The following is a 20743-nucleotide window of genomic DNA, read 5'->3' as shown; positions in this document are numbered from 1 at the left end:
GTCCTGATGGCAGGACGTTGCACGTGTGATGTTGCATGCGCAGCGTCAGCCCTCCCAATCTCCCTCACCAGTTGGGGCTTCTGAGATGGAAGAGTTCATTCCCATGTCCAAACTGATGTGATCCATGCAGAATGGTACATTGTTCCACCAACATACAGCTCCACATTTATATCACACCAACCACGCAGTGAAACAATTACACGAACTCTTGAGTCATATGTCAACCAGTTCATATTCCTAGTATATTAAGCAGGTCTTGTAGATTTGCCCCCTTAAAAGCAGAACCACTGTTGCAGTTTCCCCTAGTTCTATCAATATCTGTTAGCCCATGACCCTAGATTGCTTAGAACAGAACAGCTACGGGAAGTAACTTCCCTTTTAGCAAAATATACCCTGCTTTATTCATGGATTATTGCTTCCTTATCTTTAACTTTTCATAACACTGGAGAGAACAGAAATATACTTTGGCATCTTAAAGGTGTGAAAAAAATCTATCTATTTACTGTTAGGAGGAGGGGATTTTCCTAACTAATGCAGGGATTGTTGTTGTTTAGTCGTTTAGTCGTGACGCCATGGACCAGGGCATGCCAGGCACTCCTGTCTTCCACTGCCTCCTGCAGCTTGGTTAAACTCATGCTGGTAGCTTCGAGAACACTGTCCAACCATCTTGTCCTCTGTCGTCCCCTTCTCCTTGTGCCCTCCATCTTTCCCAATATCAGGGTCTTTTCCAAAGAGTCTTCTCTTCTCATGAGGTGGCCAAAGTCTTGGAGCCTCAGCTTCAGGATCTGTCCTTCCAGTGAGCACTCGGGGCTGATTTCCTTAAAAATGAATAGGTTTGATCTTCTTGCAGTCCGTGGGACTCTCAAGAGTCTCCTCCAGCACCAGAATTCAAAAGCATCAATTCTTTGGCGATCAGTCTTCTTTATGGTCCAGTTTCTAAAAGGTCTCCATCTCAAGCCTCCATCTGTAGTAGAGATATTGTGAATATCCATTCCTGCTTCGTTTGTGAAACCGACTTGCTGGCTGTTGTGGATAAGTGTCCTAACATACAGTAGGTATCATAGAAGCCTCTTTTGCTCTCACATATACACCAAAGTGGTGACTTGTGTGAACAGTTAAGCTAACTGTTGGGGGATAAGGTGTACATAGTGGGCAACAATCAATCTGATCTATATTCTCTTGCTTAGATAAATGTTAATGCTTTTAAATGGGCAGCGTGACGCAAATTTAATGCACACAAAGTTTGGTGGGATAAGAAAGCTGGGGGGTAATTCACACCTGACAACTAATGCGCCCCTTGGGTTTCAGACAGTACATGGGTTGAAAGTCCCAAAAGTCCAGGACACAAATTTTCATGGCCCTCTAGTGGCTATGGTGGCTCATTTACCAGAAGTAATGTATTTCATGTTAAATCTGAAAGTATATACTCAATTCTGACCAAATTAAGCCCCCTAAAGCAAAATATACAGCAGGCAGCTTAGTTTGGTCAGAATCCAGGGCTTTTAAGACTGTCTACCCATGTAGTGTCTGAAACCAAAGGGTGCATTGGTTACCAGATGTGAAATATATTGACATTGTTTTCAGCTCTCCTACCCCGCCAAGTAAGATACTGATTTGGATCAGAATTTAAAGAATACAATACTGATTTAGAAAGTAGCCCAGTTTGCAATCCAAAATATGCTTAGCGAGTAAGGTCCTCTGGGCATTTGGTTATTCACCTTGAGATGCCACCTGAACAGCAATACATAGTCAGAAAACAGGGAGACGAGGCCTTTCAGAGGGAGAAAAGGTATTTTGGACTTCCAGTGAACTAAACGTGCAAGTCAAGTACAGTGTACTCTACTCTCATTTTTAACCAAATGGTGATCTAAGGAGGGATAGACTATGACAAACCACTTACATGTAACTAAGATCTGTTCTAGGTAGTCTACCGATGTTTTTAACATTTATCACCCATACGCAAGTATTGCCAATTGCAGGCACACAGATACACCTTGGCTCCCATGACTGAGTAGCTAATAATGAAAAGTAAAAGTTCGCAATGCAAGCCTAACATACAAAAAGGGGTGACTGCTTGGGATAACCATGATCACAGTTTGCACATTTCCCTCCTTTTTGTGAAGTTTGAGACAGTGGCTTCTAAACCAATAGTGGCAGAACATATCTATAGGCATGAAACACTCACAAGTGTCCTTCGCAGCTGCACATGTAAGGCATAGGGAGACTTGAAGCAAGACACACTGTAGAGTACACTCAGGCACAAAGAGTTGAAAGTTTATTCCATAACAATATCCCACAAAGTAAACGGGAATTTCAAAAAAATCTGATTTAAGATGCAGTAAGCCCACAACTGACACAGGGGATACGTTCTGGGGATCACGCCTAAAGACAAAATCACTTATAGTCAAAACCCATTGATGGCTGGGATTGCCAAAGCCATTTTTCCTGGATCCTCACCCCCTTTTATTTATTCATTTTTGGCCATGCGTGTAAAGCTGAATGCACACAAGTTAAATGTGCCTAAGTTGTGGCTTACTGTATGTTGGGGGACGGGGTCAAACAGCACAAGATGCTACTCCCTGGGGAAGCCCAAGAGCACCCCACACTGCTGGAAACTGAGACAGGAATAATAGTTTTATGTTTGGGAGACTTCAAAGTCATTTGCAAAGTAATCTCATTTGGGAGGCTTAAGAATAAACTATATATACACACAAAAACAAAAGCATAGCTAAGCATCCCCCCTATAGAGGAAGCTAAAGCTTGGGATAGCATCTGCTGTGCACATTAAAAAAGATGCAAGTTTGTTTCTTGGCATCTCCTTCTAAGAGGATCTTTGGGCAACGGTAGAAAATGCCACTTTCTGCCCGAGAGCTTACAGAGCTGCCTCCTGATCAAAGTGAACTGCTGTGGGCTGGAGTCCAAACTGACTGATGGTCTCCCTCAAGATAAGGCGACTTCATACATCAAGGTCTAAGGCAGAGTTGGTAATAAAAAGCTCCATTCTGGGCAGGGGCGGCTGGCCTGAGGCAAAACAGGAAGGGGCCACCCGGCTGGGTTGTGTGGCGGCATCCACAAAGCGGCGGCAAGAACGGGGGGTTCCAGCAAGATCTAGCAGAGCACACAAGGTCTGGTGAGATTTCTGCAAGGTTGCACTGGAAGCTGCCGCTGCTGCCGCTACCGCTACTTCTCTAGTGGTGGCAGGTGTGGTGGGGAGCCTATGAGGGTGCCATCTCTTGAGGTTCCGCCACCTGAGGCAGCTGCTCCAGCCTGCCTCATGGGTGGGCCGGCCCTGATCCTGGGAAGGCCTTCCCTCTAAAGTGTCCCCGCTGCTCTTCCCTGAGACCTGCCCTTCTGCCTGAATTGCTATGCATGGGCTTAGGAGGCCAGATAAATTGCCCACCTTATTCTAGACTTGTTTCAGATGTCAACTAAAAACAAAGGAAGTGAGTAGGGGGGGTTGGGCGGTGCAGGTAAGTCAGATTCAGCCCACAGCTTCCAGTACAAATTCCAGTGACATGCACAGGAATGCAAACAGGGGGGAAAGAAGATTGACTTGACTCCATAAATTGTATGTCTATAAAATTGGAAGGGAAATCCAGGCAATAACTGGAAACTCATTGAGGGTCCCATATACATATGCAGCTGCAGACATAGACAGCTGGGTTGCCTTCTTGGGTGAGGAATGGGCTGCATTCTGGGCACATGGAGCCTTTTCCCAGGTCTCAGCAGATAACAAGGCAGTCCCAGTGTGCATGATGCTACAAAAGTGTGCACCCTTAAGAGGCTGTATAAAACTGCACGTATGCATATTTATATATACATAATATACCCTGGAGTGATTTACACATAGCAAAAAGAACACTATATGCTTAATGTGATTTATTCAATCAGCAAAGAATTGTAAACACATTGTGGTAGTAAAATAGCTTTTTTTTAAAAAAACCTACAGATACTGATCTCTATCATTTTCACATTTGGAGAACTGTTTCATATTTCCCCCTATTTATTCAAAAAGGGCCTGATGATAACCTATTCTACGGAAAGGAGATAACGAAGGCCGGCATCACTGCACGTTTACAGTATGTTTTGCACTTAAATAAATACTTAAAGGGGGCAGAAGTCACTGACAAGGAATATACCGGGATGAGGGCAGCTGATGTGAGAATATTCCAAGTACACTGCTGCATGCAAACAGCGACTTAGGCTGCAATCCTATGCACGTTCACCCAGGAGCAAACCCCAAAGACACAGTGGGACTTATTTTTGAGTAGACATGAATGGAATGGTGTTATTAGGTGACTGGACTGGAGGAAGTAGTCCTGTTTTCATAAACTGTGGTCTGATGCATGGACACCCAGGCCTTGCTTCTTCTGACACAGCCTCCTCCTTTAGTGGCACAGTGGTAGAAAAAGGGGTAGAAAAAGCCAACAGTTTCAGAACAAGGAATGGGGAAAGGAAGAGAAACTGGGATGTCAGAAGAGCATGTCATTGTTTCACAAAACTGCTTGCTTTTTAGACATCCACGCTTCAGTGGTAGCATCTCTTGTCTTTTTGTTTTAAAATAAATGAAAAATGAACATGGATCGCTCATTTTAGAAGTAGCTTTCCCTGGCTCTAGAAGGCCACCTGATATGTAATGCCTGCTCTAAAATCTTTTGATGAGAGTTCTGCAGTAGACTTTAGTGCTAAAGGAAGTTTCTATCAAAAGCTAAACTACTATTTGCCCAGAACATGGTGGCATTATTGCTACCTTAAGCTCTGCCTTACAATGAGCAATCCGTGTTCATGGCCAATCCATGTGAGCAAATAGCTGCTAGGTTTTCGGACAAAAAATGTTTCCTGAATAGCAAAATACGCAAGAGACATGCTAGACTGGATCAACAAATCAGGTATCTTCCTGGTGTGCTTATCTGCTCATATTACATCAATGGAGTCTTTCACATCCACTGTGTTACATTAGCTGCCACTGGAGGACGTAGCTGGATTTGTTCTGAATATTCTATTTATGTAATGAAGTTCCGTGTAATAACATGGGGTTCCCCATAAGCCTAGCCTCGCTTTAAGCTTGACAAATGGGTTCCAGAGGGTGTGAATTAAAGTATTCAGTGCTCATTGTTCCATCAAAGCAAACAGCTCTATTATCAACACTCTAGACACTGAGCCTGTCTCCAGAAAGAAGATGGATATATAACTAACACCAACTATCACTATTTCAATACCAACAGGCCTGGCACACTCACAGACCCTTCCTGGCAACCACCTAAACCACCATCCTGCAAAAATATGCCGAAAATTCTACAGACTTCCTTCTTCCCAAACCTGACATTTCAACATGTCAAAGAACAAAGGTTCCAGGCATACAACGGCAGTGCTTGACAACATTATTATTATTATTTTGGATTCATCCTTGTAGTGCATGCTGAAGAATGCATGGTTGCAAGTCACAATAAATACCTTCCTTAACAATGAGGTTAAAGACAACTGCAAATGACAGATGGTCAGTGCTCGGACAAGGGCCAACTTCAAGGTGCTGGCCTGTGCGAAGGAACAGTCAGAGTTACTGTAAGCAAATCAGTGCAGCCAACTCTTTAGCGTTTACTGGGCCTGTCAAAGAGACAGCTATTAAGAATGGCAGTAAAATTGCTCAATCTCTATTCTTCTACAGAGGAGACCTGTATTCCACAGAAAACAAGACTGAGGACTCAACTGCTGGCAAACCTCAAAGTGAAGATTACAGCTATTATTTTACTGGATTGTAAGTTCAACACAGTGTGGTATTTACTCAATAATAAAGACAGGACACATAAAAATCACCTTATTGACTAGACAGTTACTCTTCAGCATACACGCATAGAAATCTTTCAAATAAATAAATACATTACGTATGTTGTCCTTTTTCAGGAAATATGTTAATTATATCCTTTTTCTCCCTTAAAAGAAGCAACATTTCAGCACTATTTAGACTCTGGCTCACTGAAACATGATGGTTGATGACATCATTTGTAAAACAATGAATCTGTATTTCATCTTTTCTACCTTTGTTTTCCCATCAGCAAACAATCTGACAATTAAATTATGTCTGCTTTACACTGAGTGAACAAGAAAACATTTTGGAACTAGTTATTTTGGAACTATTTAACCAACATAATGAATCAAAATGTTGTTTAAGGTAGTGATCCAGACATAGTAGATAATTTCAACTGGTAGTATTTCAAATATATATTTGGGTGGGGGTTTGAACTGCCATATTTCATGTTTGTTGCAATCTTAAAGAAATAGTAATACATAACTTCAATGACACATAGTGTTTTGGTTTCTGTTTTTTTTTCTTTAAAGAAAATTTGCAAAGGCCAGGAGAGAGAGCTGCAATTTCCCTTTTCTTTGAGAACAGGGACAAGTGGGGTCTCAGTTTTCTACTAATGGAGGGGGAAAGTTGCTTTAAATTATTGTTTCTGCTCTTGTTCGCAAATGGTTGAAATAAATGTATTGGCTTTTACAGGATAGCACCTTTTCAAAAATAAAATAAAAGTCAATAGCCATTTAATTCCCTTCAGTTAAAGGCTGAATTCTTACGTTTGAGGTGCATCTGTTCCATATTAAGACATTGTTCAATAATAAATAATTAAATTGAGCAATTGGATTCTTTTTAGCAAAGATACTAGCAGGTGTAGCCTCCACTGTAGAAAAAAAGACAGCAGAACAAGACAGGGAATTAGGCATATAGGAATGTTTGCGATCTGCTACCAGTACAGACGAGGTGTGGTGAGAGAGCCCTTGGTGTGGTTTCTTGATCAGACTGCTCTGCTACTTCCTTTTCACTGCCATAAAGCATGAGGAATGTAATGAAGTGGTGCTTCACTGCAAGAGTCTCAGTCGATGTCAAAAGTGGATCCTACAAGACAGCTTTCCAACATAGTCTTTTTGGCATTTACAGCAACAGGTTAGGCTCGTCTTGCTCACCCCTCACAGGTGAACCTTCGGGCTTTGAATCTTCAGGCTTACTTGCTTCCTTGCACTTTCTGATCGTATGTGCCAGCATGCTTATACCCAGATACATAGCCAGACGTATCCACCAGATCTTCACGTCCTGCTTTGCCTTTGCCTTTCCCAGTTGGATCAAATCTCTCTTTATGGGAACCAGTGAAACGTGTTGTGTCTGTAAGCCGTGAGACAGTCGGAGATGAAATGGCTTTCTATTAATGGGGAGAGAGAAAGACAGACAGAAGAGAGCATTAACAATGTAAATAACACACACACGCGTGCATGAATATATATGTAAATCAAGGTACTATAACTTCACGGTCCTGAGGACCTCTGTTCTGCTTTGCTTGTTCCTTGCAGACCATCAACCATGACTGGCTCATGGGTTTTGGCTACCCTAAAAAAGCAGGATGGGGGTTTTTAATGCTTGGTCAATAACTGGGATCAAATGAACCCTCACAGTGCTGACAAGTTTTATTCAAATCTTCTATAGCTCCATGCTCCAGCAGTTCCTCAAGCATAATGAGATGTGAATTGCCATGTGATGTTTCAGCCGTCCTCCTAAATCTGGTGGTGGTGGGGAAATGATGTTTATATTCATAAGTTTTGGGGGGGAGTAGATTCTATCCCTGGTCTATATGAGCACTTCTAAAACATATGATCAAATGGCAGTCAGCAGTTTTGCTGGTGCTTTCAAATACAGTAGGCAGTGCTTCTTGAAATGCCCACGTTGTTTGACAGCTGATCCACCCGTGATGTAAACATCCCAAGAGATTTAGCTCCTTAGAAGACCTGTGTCTAGAATCAATAGAACTCTGGGATGAGTTTTGAAACATAACCCAGCTTGCACCAAGAAATGGGTCAGGTGTCCTCTCTGTGGTCAAAGCATAGGCAGAAACCTACAGCAATGGTGCTTACCTTTAATGCCCTACTCAGCCTAAGACCTGGGTACCTGAAATAACAGCTGTGCCCACACTCACCTGCCCCTGTACCGAGGTCATTGTCTAAGGGTCTCCTCTAGCTCCCTCCACCACCCAAGGGAAGGTGACCAGAGACAGAGCTTTGTCAGTGGTGGCACCCCAAACCAGAGCGCCTGGGAAAATAAACACACAATTTGCCAGATGCTGAACAGTTAACATTGTTGGCACCAGGCAGATGTATTTTTATATGCACAGGCTTTTTAATATATTTCAATGTAATAATGGTTTTTAATGTTTTTGTTTTATTTATGTCTTATCTTTCTTTTGTAAACTGCCCTAGACACCCTGAAAAAGGCTACTGTAAAAATCTTGACATTGTTCTTGTAAGTGTCATGTTCTTTACACTGTGAGGTATTCTTGACCTCTTGGCAACTATGCTGGAAAGCTCTCAACCCTGTTTTAATTTATTCACCTTTACTTCCAAATGGTGTCATCCTTGGGAATTTTTATTTCTGTGACTTTATTTGGAGAATTACAACAACAAAAAATAGATTGATACAACAAATTATGCAATCAATCCAAATGTGCTTTAAAAAAAATACATAGTGTCATCTATGTAGCATAAAATGAGTGCTCTCTGTCTGAAAGGTCTTATCTAAAAATAGACAGAAAGGAAAGTGGGAATTGTGTGAATAATATTGTCAGGGTTTCAGGGAGAGAAGAGCAGATGGGGGAGGAGACAGAGAGCGAGGGGGAAGAATCCCAGAGAGATGAGGAGGAGGATGACGATGACCAAAGGTCGTCCATGAGTCTGTCCAGTGAGTCAGAGGACTCCCAGAAGGGAGCCCCCCTGGTCAGACCAAAGGGAGGCCAAGGGGGAAGCAGTGAGGAGCAGGGGAGCGAAGGGAGAAGCCCCAGTGGGGGTTGGAGACAGGAGCCGGCTTCTCAGCCGGAACGGAGTGAAGGGGGTGGAGTTACCAGTGTGTCAGAGGGAGCAGAGCAAGAAAGAGACAGGGGAAGGAGATCGGAGCAGGACGCTCAGCCGGAGGGGGTGGAGAGTAGCACCGGGAGCAGTGTAGCGGTCGAGAGAAAGGTCAGAAGCAACGTACGCGCACCAAGTTCGAATGTGGAGGCGCGCGGAAGTGAGGAGAGCCCTGGGGAGGAGCCCGGCCCCAAAGCGCGAAGGAGGGGGGCAGAGGCGTCAGAGGATTCAGCCTCGGGCGAGTCCCGGCGGGGGGGAACCCAGGGGGGCAGAAAGACCCTGCGGAAAAGGAAGGAGAGGAAGAGGTGGTCCAGCACAAGCCTCTTAAATTGGTGCCGAGGCGGTACAGATTCAGAGGGGACTTCAGCGGTCTAACGTTACAGACGTAGAGTCACAAAGATGGAATGTAAACGCAACCATGATCTTCAATAAAGACTTTCTGTAAATAAACCGGATTGGAGTTGGGTCTCTTGTGAGCTGGGACCAGACGGGTGGCTCTGACAGTAAGTCCCCTCACCAGAACGCAAAATTTTTTTTTTTTTTTGCAAAGCTCACCAACGGGAGCAGCCATGAGCGCGGAGGAACAGCTGCTTACGCTGAGGAATCAGGTTACCGAACTCACAGCTGCAGTCATTGCATCGCAGAAGAAGAATGACGAACTGGACAAGGCTTGCCAGGACCTGCGAACAAGGTGGGAGCAGGCAAGCAGGGCAGGGGTCCCGGGTTCCAGATCAGAGGGAGTTGCACTTGGACGGCGGGGGGGCGCCCTAGTTACGCACTTTAATGGCAACCTGCAAGACTACCCTAACTTCAGGGCAGACGTCGTGTATGCACTGCATTTGCTCCGTCATGATTTTAAAGATGAGGAGGAGAGAGTGGGGTTCATAATTTCGCATTTGCATGGGGAGGCCAGAGCTTGGTTGCGCAATTTGTGGCGCGAAGATGGCCCTGCCCGCCGCAATTCTGATGAATTTATTAAAGCGATGGATGCTTGTTTCCAGTCCTCTGTGGATGTGGATATTGCTCGTAGGCAGATGCACGGACTGCGGCAAGGCAAAGCCACTGTACGTCAATATCATTCCAAATTCTTTGCATTACTAACTGCGTTGGGCTGGGAGAAGGATAGTAAACCCGTCAGAGATCTTTTCTGGGAAGGTCTTAGCCCCCCCGTCAAGGATGAGATCGCCAGAGGAGATAGACCCCAGACCCTAGAAGACGTAGTGCAACGGGCTTTGGCTATCGGAATACGACATGAGGGACGCCCGTGGCACGAGGGGGAGGGACCCCAGGCGCGTGCACCAGCGAGAACCCCCCCTTTTGTCCCCAGGGACTTCAGCCAGACGCACCCCTCGCCCTTGGGGAGGCAAGGAGAAGAGCCGATGGAAATTGGTGGTGCTAGGGCTCAGACACCATCCAGAGCCCCTGTTTCCGGTGCAGTGAAGGCGAAGCCTCCTAGAGGGACCAGGAAATGTTACATCTGTGACAGTGCACAGCATATGGCGAAAGAGTGCCCCCAGAGGCTCCAGAAGCACACTGCAGCTCTAGCAACAGTGGCAGCGGAAGTGGTGCAAAGAGAGCAGCCTCAGGGAAACGACAGTGCCTGGCTGGAAGCGGAGCTACTGGGGCTCAGCCAGGCGGATCTGTAGAACAGTCCCCAGCACCCTTGCAACGCACAGACCCTTTACCACCCAAGCCAGCAGTGCAACTCACTGCAACCTTCAGCTGCCAAATGGACAATCCCTGGAAGTTCCCATCACGATTGATTCAGGGAGCAATGCGGATTTTGTGGGAATACAATTTGTCAAGCAGCATAGCATAGCGCTCCTGCCTGCAACGACGCCTCTGAACGTGGTCACAGTGGACGGTAGGAAATTGCTGGGAGGGCAAGTTGTGCAGCAGACGCCTCCCATGGTGATGCAGATTGGAAATCATCGAGAAGTCATTAGCTTCAATGTCACCCACCTGTCAGACACGCCCATTGTGTTAGGCATGAGTTGGCTGGAGAGGCATAGTCCCGCTGTAGCGTGGTACCAGCGGCAAATCACCTTCTGCTCCTCGTATTGTGCTCAGCATTGCATCCAAACCAATCAGGAGGAAGGAGCTGAGCAGCAACTGCACCTGGGCATGGTGCAGGCAGTGCCTCACAAGTACGAGGGATTCTTGGAGGTTTTCTGCGAGAAAGAAGCTGACAAGTTGCCGCCTCACAGGCCTTACGACTGTGCGATCGACCTGGTGCCAGGGGCGCAGCTGCCAACTGCAAAGCTGTATTCCATGTCTGAGGACGAGATGCAAGAGCTCAGAGAGTTCATAGAGCATAATCTGAAGCGCGGGTTCATCCGGGAATCCAAAGCAGTGGGAGGCAGTCCTGTTTTCTTTGTGAAGAAGAAAGACACGCCCCAAAAAAGACTCATTGTGGACTATCGATTCATAAACAGACTGACTAAGCCCAAGGCCTTTCCCATGCCCAAGATTGACGACCTCCTAGCGACCGTTAGGAAGGGTAAGATCTTCACCAAGTTGGATTTGCGTGGAGCGTACAACCTCATCCGCATCCGGAAGGGCGATGAGTGGAAGACTGCCATGTTCACGCCTCTGGGCACGTATGAATACAGAGTTATGCCGTTTGGTCTCCAAAATGGCAGCCACGTTTTCCAAGCATTTATGCATCACGTGTTGGCGGGACTCCTCTACAAGAAGTGTGTATGTTTTCTCGACGACATCCTGATTTTCTCGGAATCGCCGGAAGCTCACGAGAAGGATGTAAAGGAGGTCCTACAGAGGTCGCGGGAGCACAGGCTGTACGCCAAGTTGGAGAAGTGCCAGTTTGATGTGACGGAGGTGGATTTCCTTGGCTACAAGCTGTCCGACGAGGGGCTGGCCATGGACAGAGTCAAGGTCCAAGCGGTGTTGGACTGGAAGAGCCCACGCAATCGGAAGGAAGTCCAGAGATTCATCGGATTTGCCAATTTTTATCGCAAATTCATCAAAGGTTTTGCAAATGAGACGGCAGCAATCACGGACACCCTCAGTTCCAAGAAGAAGAAGTTCGCTTGGACGGAACAGGCAGAGCGCTCTTTTCGGAGGCTTAAAAGCCTCTTCGCCTCCGAGGAGCAGCTACTGCACGTGAATCCCGGCAGGCCCATGCGGGTGGAAACCGACGCGTCAGACAGAGCGGTTGGAGCCGTCCTTCTGCAGGAGGATCCGCAAGGCAATTGGAGGCCGGGCGCCTTCTACTCCCGGAAGCTCAGCAAGACGGAGCGGAACTACACCATATGGGACAGGGAGTTGTTGGCCATTCATGCAGCTTTCAAAGCGTGGCGACACTTCCTCATAGGAGCCAAGCACACAGTGCAGGTCCGCACGGATCACAAGAACTTAGAGTATTGGCGAACGGCAAAGCTGCAGACCCAAAGACACATGCGCTGGGCAGAATTCTTTGTGGATTTCGACTTCAAAATAGAATACATCCCGGGGGACTCCAATGTTATAGCAGACGCACTCTCCAGGAAACCGCAATACCTTGAGGAGACGACACCAATTGCAGCGAAGCACATTTTCGCACCGCAGGCGTGGGCGTGCGCTGCCATCGCAGTCGACCTGGACGCGGTGCGACGCGCGTTGCAAGCGGATCAATTTGCACAGTCCAAGATGGAGGAGCTGCGCAGCGGGTCGCAAAGAGACGATGAGTTCCAGTTGCGGGACGGACTCTTAACTCGCAAGGGTGCCCTCTACGTGCCAAACGACGAACTTCGCGCAAAGGTTCTGCAGCAATTGCACGACGCCCCCAGTGCGGGCCACTTCGGCAAGGAGAAGACAATAGAATTAGTGGCCAGGGACTTTTGGTGGCCCCAGATGCGGGGAGAGGTGGCGGATTACGTCGCCAGGTGTGACACCTGTCAGAGGTCCAAACCAGTACACCAGAAGCCGGCGGGATTGCTGGAACCGCTGGAAACGCCGCAGCAGCCGTGGGAGAGGGTAGCACTGGACTTTGTTACTGACCTGCCCAGCTCCAGGGGCAAGACGGCGGTGCTGGTGGTTGTGGACGTGTTCACCAAGATGGCGCACTTCATTCCTTGTGCCAAGGTGGCGACGGCAGAACAGACCGCCAAACTCTTCATCGACCATGTGTTCAGAGTGCATGGACTACCGCAGTCCGTCCTGTCCGACAGGGGGCGCCAATTTGTTTCCAACTTCTGGCAGAAGCTTCTGGGTATCCTGCACGTCAAGATCGACCTAGCGTCGGCGAGACATTCACAGACCAACGGCCAAGCAGAGAGGGTCAACGCGATCATGCAGCAGTACCTGAGGTGTTACGCCAATCAGCGACCCGCAGCGTGGGTGGACTACCTGCCGATGGCTGAGTTTGCCTACAACAACACAAAGCACGCATCGACCGGGGTGACGCCGTTCTTCGCGAACAATGGCCGTCATCCCAGAACCTTTCCGAGGCTTATAGCACCAGGAGAGGGGGTGCCTCAAGAGGCCGACCAGTTTGCAGCAGAGTTGCAAGAGGTGCACGAGGAGCTGCGGAGACATTTGGAGCTGGCCAAACAAGCCTATAAGGTGCAGGCGGACAAACACAGAAGGGCGGGAGAGGACATCCAGGTGGGGGACTGGGTATGGTTAGCGGCTCAAGCGATGCCAGCCAAATCGTTAGCCAAGAAGAAGCTAGGACACAGGCAGCTAGGACCATACCAAGTTGAGGCTAGGATCAATCCTGTAGCATTTCGCCTGGCCCTTCCAGAAGGCTCCAGAGTGCACCCGGTCTTTCATAGGTCGGTGCTCACTCCCTACAAGGCCCCGCACAGGTTTCAAGAGTCAGAAACAGTACCAGACCCACGCAAAGGGTCACCCAAGAGGGGGGGGTCGCCTAGGGCCGAACCCCTCAACGAGGTCACAGAGATACTGGACTCGAGATGGGGGGAAGAGGGGGTTGAATACTTTCTCGCCAGAGAGGGCACCCCAGCCACTGCCAATAGTTGGGTGCCGGGCTACGCGTTAGACGAACCCCTTTTGAAGGAAGAGTTCCATGCACTTTTCCCACATAGACCCATGCCAGCTGAGTACTTTGATGACTGGCTTTTCACACCCACATTGTCAGATAGCACGTTCAGGGGTTTCTCTTCCTCCGAGGAAAGAACACCAGAATCAAGCCCGCCCAGGGGATCGTGCTCGGGGGTGGACACGGAAACCCCTTATTGGTGGGAGGAGCAACCAGAGGAGGAATGGCGTAAGAGGTGGATGATGGGTCCTTGGCGGGCAGCACCAGAGGAAGTAGCAATGGAAGAAGAGACTGAGAGGGCTTTGGGTGAAGAACCCGAGTTCGAACACACATACACAGAACTGCCAGCAGAGAACATTGACGTAGACGACCTGTATCCTGAGCCTACCCCCGAAGAGCCGCAGTTTCCACAACCGGCACCCACCGAGCGGGAGGGGGGAAGGGGGGGCTTCGAGGGGGGGATGGATGTCAGGGTTTCAGGGAGAGAAGAGCAGATGGGGGAGGAGACAGAGAGCGAGGGGGAAGAATCCCAGAGAGATGAGGAGGAGGATGACGATGACCAAAGGTCGTCCATGAGTCTGTCCAGTGAGTCAGAGGACTCCCAAAAGGGAGCCCCCCTGGTCAGACCAAAGGGAGGCCAAGGGGGAAACAGTGAGGAGCAGGGGAGCGAAGGGAGAAGCCCCAGTGGGAGTTGGACACCGGAGCCGGCTTCTCAGCCGGAACGGAGTGAAGGGGGTGGAGTTACCAGTGTGTCAGAGGGAGCAGAGCAAGAAGGAGACAGGGGAAGGAGATCGGAGCAGGACGCTCAGCCGGAGGGGGTGGAGAGTAGCACCGGGAGCAGTGTAGCGGTCGAGAGAAAGGTCAGAAGCAACGTACGCGCGCCAAGTTCAAATGTAGAGGCGCGCGGAAGTGAGGAGAGCCCTGGGGAGGAGCCCGGCCCCAAAGCGAGAAGGAGGGGGGCAGAGGCATCAGAGGATTCAGCCTCGGGCGAGTCCCGGCGAGGGGGAACCCAGGGGGGCAGAAAGACCCTGCGGAAAAGGAAGGAGAGGAAGAGGTGGTCCAGCACAAGCCTCTTAAATTGGTGCCGAGGCGGTACAGATTCAGAGGGGACTTCAGCGGTCTAACGTTACAGACGTAGAGTCACAAAGATGGAATGTAAACGCAACCATGATCTTCAATAAAGACTTTCTGTAAATAAACCGGATTGGAGTTGGGTCTCTTGTGAGCTGGGACCAGACGGGTGGCTCTGACAAATATATTATTATTTCAGTGAAAGCAACAGGTTTAATTACAGTAGGATATTAGGACTGGACTTTAATGAGAACAGAGTTTGCTTCTACATCACTGCAGAGGATTGTGGGACACATTCTTGGTTCACAGGGAGAGCCGGCCACGTCTAAGCATGAATGTTTGGACAAGGAAACTACTTCCAGCTTGATAGCTAGACCTTAACCATCCTGCCCTAGGGGGAAGACTAACCTTCCTGAAGGGCTGGCCCAGAACGTTTTGCTGCTTGAGGCAAACCCCACTGCCACTGCACCCCACTGCCTCCTCCTCCACAGACACACCATGCTGCTGCCATGCCCCTGCCTCCTCCACAATGGGTGTGCCCTGCCACCATGCGCACACAGGGGATGGCTTTGGTATGCCCACAGAGGAGTAGGTGGTGGTGGAGGTGTGGCAGCAGAGATGGAAGCACAGTTGCACAGGCAGAGGAGTCAGCAAGCGGCATGCTCCTTGGGCCCAGGTCTGCCGCCTGAGGTGTCTGCCTCACCTTGCCTCATGGGTGGGTCAGCCCTGCCTGCCTGTGTGGTACAGCAGGCCTTGCCACAGCATTTTCTTACTATCTGACCATCATATAGGAGGCTACTTCAAAGGTTTTTGAATTAAAGCACTGCCTTCAGTGCATTTATGGGAGGTGACCATGCAAACAGTCCAATATGTCCAGGTTGGCTCCCCTACAGCTTTCAATACTGAAAAGGAAAGTCATTATTTGGGTTTAAAATAATTAATTTATTAAAAAACTAAAACAATTTGCCCCTTCAGCATATGGCAGAAATTTAAGAGGGATATCTGATACTTGAGCAAATGCTATTATTTTCACTGCAGACTGGTGCCAGTAGAGATTTTGCCAGTGCCGAGAAAACAGTAAGTGATGCAGGACCGACCTAGCCATGAGGCAAGGCGAGACAAATGCCTTAGGAGGCAGGATCCATGGGGCAGCAGATCCCATATATAGATCTTTAGCACCCCCCCCCCCCCGTTCCCGATGTAGGATCTTCACTCAGGTGCCAAAATGTCTTGGGCTTGCCCTAAAGATTGGGGATTCCTTCCAAATTGCTCCTAACTGAGTAAACATTGGGCTTTCCAAAGTCCAGCCAAAGGCATGATGGAACACTGCCACGTCCTTTTTCAAAGCTGGTGGCTGCAAGCCTTCCTGGCCACCTCTTAGCACAAATCATTCTGGGAGACAGGATGATTGAACATTCTGCCTCTAAAGGCATCTACTTCAAAAGAAAAATGGAATTTGAGCTAGGAAAATCCATGGCTCTGCTGGACGTGCTCAAAAGAACCTTGGAGATAACAATTCAAATGGCGTAAGAGTTTCCATTCCTTTCTTTCTCACCGCTCATTGTGGATGCTGTGAAATTTATAGGTTGGATGGAAGAGTTCAAGTGCCAGCTGTTCTAAACTTGATTAATGTCCACCATGCTTTGCATATATATCAACCAAGGCATCAAAGAAACAGCAAAGGTCTCCGATACAACAGTGGGGTCAGCCTTTAAGAAACCACAGATTCAGTTCTTTGCCGTTTTCCTAATCCATAGCAATCAACCATGTACATGTCACATTATTCTTAAGTCAAATCTCAGCTTGTCCAGTAGCTGTGCAGTCAGAGGCCTCTGGTGGGAGTGCCTGCTTCACAGAAAACACTGTTCAAGGTTGCATTTTGAATTTGGGGCACCTTTGTGTACACATCACGCTTTCAAGTCCACAGGTCCTAAGAGGCACTGACCACATTACATGAGTTAGGGGGATTCTATTCCTAGGCACTGGAACAGCTTGTCCTCCTTCATTGATCAATCTTAGGCTTTCATCATATTAAGTTCCACTGAGGTAAGGAGCAGAGCGTGGCCCTCCAGTTCAGCCATCACCTCAGCAAACTTCTCAGCTTCAGTTCAATTTCTATAAAGTACCATGGGTCTTGAACCAAGAATAATAATGGCACAGCTTTCTCCCAGTAGCGGAGGGGGGTGGGTGGGTGGGCTGCCACGGCTTACCTAACCTCCAGTTGGTTGCTACCACTTACCAGGAGGTGGAGTCAGTGGTGACATCAGGGCACTGGCTCAGCTCGGCTGGCATATTTGTACTGTGCCAACCTTTCTCCTTCTCTACCGCCTGGTATGTCGCAGAAACACAACTGACCAGGGGTCAGGTGAGCACTGCTGCTTACTCCCCACACCATCATGGTATTTGATAAGTGAGCCTTTGGTGCCCTTAAACCCATAATATTGTTGATAAAGCTAGTGTGAAAGAGGTAGTGCCACTGCTTACATGGTAATGCCATGGGCTGGCGATGGCTCGCCTTGCTTTGTTAATCTTCAGAATTGGCCCTGGATTTTGAGAGTAGAAGCAAGCAACTCATTTCCACAGTTAGGACTGGGCTGCAGTTTGGTGATCAAATACCCAGTGTGGCTTAGAATGCAGCAGAATGTGCAGCCTTTGGGGGGGGGGGAATAGGTCAGCAAAGAAAGCCACAGTGATTGCCCCTTCGTACTTATATGCAGTGGGGTACATGGCATTTGCCCCATATTGGAAAAAGTTCAAAGTTCTCACTTTCCATATAGCTGTATGTTGATGAGAACTATGCAGACTACAGCAAAATTCTTTATACACGTGGCAAAGGGAAACTAAATGGCTGAAGTATTGTTCTAAAAAAAGGGATGATCAACTGACTAAGCTTGGGCAGCTCGATCCTTCCAAATCCAACTATTTGGAGACTGCACCATGCCCCCTTGACATCACTGACAGCCTATACACACACACACACACGTCACTAAGCTTGGAGTAGAATAGGAAAGATGCAAGAGTGAAAGAGCTGATTTTATTCTCGCTGAAGACAGTCAGAAGCTGGCTTCATCCATTTCCACCCTTGCATCATTCACTCATTTAGCCACAATTCTAGATTGAGCCGTGTTGGTCTGACGCAATTTTTTTTTTTAATTGTGACTTCTGTTTCAGTGTATCTGAAGAAGTGTGCATGCACACAAAAGCTTATACCCAGAACAAACTTAGTTGGTCTCTAAGGTGCTACTGGACTATTTTTTATTTTATTTCATTTCATTTAGCCACGTTATGTGGGGGGTGGGGTGGGGGTGATATTTGCTGGTACAGTGGGAGCCACACGATGCCCTGGTGCAGAGTGAAGGCTGCTATCTTTGTTCTGAACTGTTCCATGGCTCATATGCAAGTGGCATGTTATCCAAGTCCTACGACCCAGAAATCCCACATTCTGAGAATTATGCAGTAGGAAAGACAGAATTTCTGCATTTGGCACATTTTAACTGAAAACAAGAAGTTTCTAGCAGAAATCAAAATCTTTAAGCATGAAGTGAACAGGAATAGTGGTCATTAGGCTACAACTCTTATGGAATGTTCTGGCTTAGCAAAAGCTGCCACCGAGAACATTAGAGTGAAACCAGATGAGCATCCTGCTGGGTTGATCAAAACTTCAGGACTCTTCTTGTGAGAGGAAATGAGAAGTCTATGATTTGAAGAGAGGCCTTAGAAAAGAATGTCAGAGTTACTGAGCATCAGGCTCCCATACCGTGACTCCAGCTATGACGGGGGCCTTCCCTTCAATGAGCTTGTGCATTTCTTGCACCGCTTCCTCGTTGCTCTTGTCTTTGAAGCGCTTCTTGGACAGCTCCTGAAGTGCTTCCTTGAACTGCTCAAAAGTAATTGTCCTGGATTTCCCCCTAAAGCAGACAAAACAAAAATGGGAAGACGTTACAGAAACATCACAATGTACCTATAAGGATTACTGCACAAACAATATTTACCATGTGGGCCACTAAATCTCCTTGTTTCCATGTCCTATGCAACTCTTGACAGAACATCTAAACTTAAGTTTCGGCTCTAAAACAGTTTTACTGTCCCCACTGGTTGCCTTCTATGCTTTGGAGAAGTCGAAGACCCATTTGATGTCAGAAAGAGAGTAGTTTGTGAGAGGCACCTTCCCCTTTGCTATCAATCTTTCTTATTAACAGTGTAGTGCCACTCTAGGAATACTTTGGGAAGACGTCGCTGCTCTGCTAATTTTCTCAAAACTACAGGAAGCTCTAGGTGAACATATGAGATCTTAGTATGGGAACAGGGGCAAGGGCAAGCACACATAAACTCCACTCCACTGTCCCTCAGTCTGTGGGTTGCCCTTCAGAGGGAAAGCATCAGTGCTCCAACTTCAGCTTCAAATTTGTATTCAAAAAGAACTTATTTTAGCTGTCTTAAATACTATTACTATTTTTTCAGCTGTGCTCTTGGATCATTCTTTTACCTTAACTATGTGCATGAATATTGGCCTTGATCTAGCTAAAGGCAATCGCAGGCCTTACAGTGAAACCCTATTCTTGTCCACTGAAAAAATAAATTCCAGTGAGTTCAGTTCAATGGGGCTTACTGGTAAGAGACATAGGATTGTAACCTTGTCCAATGGAACAAGCTTGTTGCAACTTTCTTAATCCCATTGCTTTCAGTGGGACCTACAACACAATCTTATGGTGGTTTAGTTAGAATTTAGTTCCGCCGATGCTCAGTTGGGGGGCTTACTATCGAAAAATGAGAAGAAGATACTTAGGCACAAGGAACTTTAGTTGAATTGGGGCAACTGGCTTTTAAGAAAGTAAAATGGAAAGATGACAGCAATAAAAGAGGGTGCCAGGAGGTCTTCTGGGGAGACTTTTGATATGCAACAGAAATGGTCATATTGAGCATTTTGTGACCATTTTTTTAAGCAAACAGTGTTCACACACAAAAACCATACAGGTCACACCTTTCCCATTCTGCTGCGTTCTTAAATTACAACGCATAAGGATAATTTTTTGTTGTGTCGTCACTGACTGCCAGGTAATTTATCCACCTGGAAATCTGCCCTGAGGCTAATCAAGTATCATCCCTGTTCTTGTGCAGATGCCAAGAGATCTGCGAGGAGCAGTTAAGTCATGACCTTGGTCTTAGAGCAATGACTTCAGCAGAGGAGCTGTGCCCTAGCTCTGTGCTGCAGCTACACAACTCTCCAACTTCAGAGGAGTTTTAAAACCCCTGCTCTTCTCGCAACAAGGAGCCACACACGAGCTTGTCATACTTTACACATTTTATTCAGTTAATCCATTACCAGCCACTGACACAGTTATTTTAGCTGAGTTATTACTTTAGCAATCAGTCCTCTGTATATTCTCTTCCTTGTCATTTCTCTGGTTTCAATGGCTTTTGAAAAGTATCTGAAACATACTGCATTTCTCAGCTCAAAACTCAGGGGAAACCAGTCTGACTGCTCTGTATGTCCACTTACTCAACACACATGGGTTTTCTCCACCCACCCACAAACATAATGATCAGACCATGCATAACAAACACTAAACCAAACCATGGTTTACTGCAAATGCATGTAAACCCCTTTCCTTGGTCCTGCTGCTCCCATGCTTCCCACAGCTAAACTGTGGTTTGGTTTACAGGCATACTGCTAAACCAATCTGTGCCACCATTAGTCCATTTTCCTGGAAACTTAAAATAGCTCCCCTCCCTCTCTCCTCTGACCCCGGAGTGGGAAGTTAAAAATAACAATAATAAATACTATTG

At 47.2% G+C, this 20743-nt stretch overlaps 1 protein-coding gene across 1 annotated transcript in view; it reads right to left on the bottom strand.

Moving 5' to 3' along the window:
• Positions 1-2253: 2253 nt before the first annotated feature.
• The window catches only part of TPPP (tubulin polymerization promoting protein), a 62385-nt gene continuing 43895 nt past the window's right edge, over positions 2254-20743 (bottom strand). The window contains exons 3-4 of the mRNA XM_081884528.1: positions 18714-18864; positions 2254-7193 (exon numbers count right to left, since the gene is read on the bottom strand). Coding sequence (XP_081740654.1) covers positions 6999-7193; positions 18714-18864 — 346 coding nt within the window. The 3' untranslated portion in view covers positions 2254-6998. The remainder of the gene's footprint in view (positions 7194-18713; positions 18865-20743) is intronic.

Source organism: Podarcis melisellensis (assembly GCF_964234715.1).
Source record: "Podarcis melisellensis genome assembly, chromosome: 13".
Taxonomy (NCBI): Eukaryota; Metazoa; Chordata; class Lepidosauria; order Squamata; family Lacertidae; genus Podarcis; species Podarcis melisellensis.
This window is presented reverse-complemented; position numbering and strand designations above follow the sequence as displayed.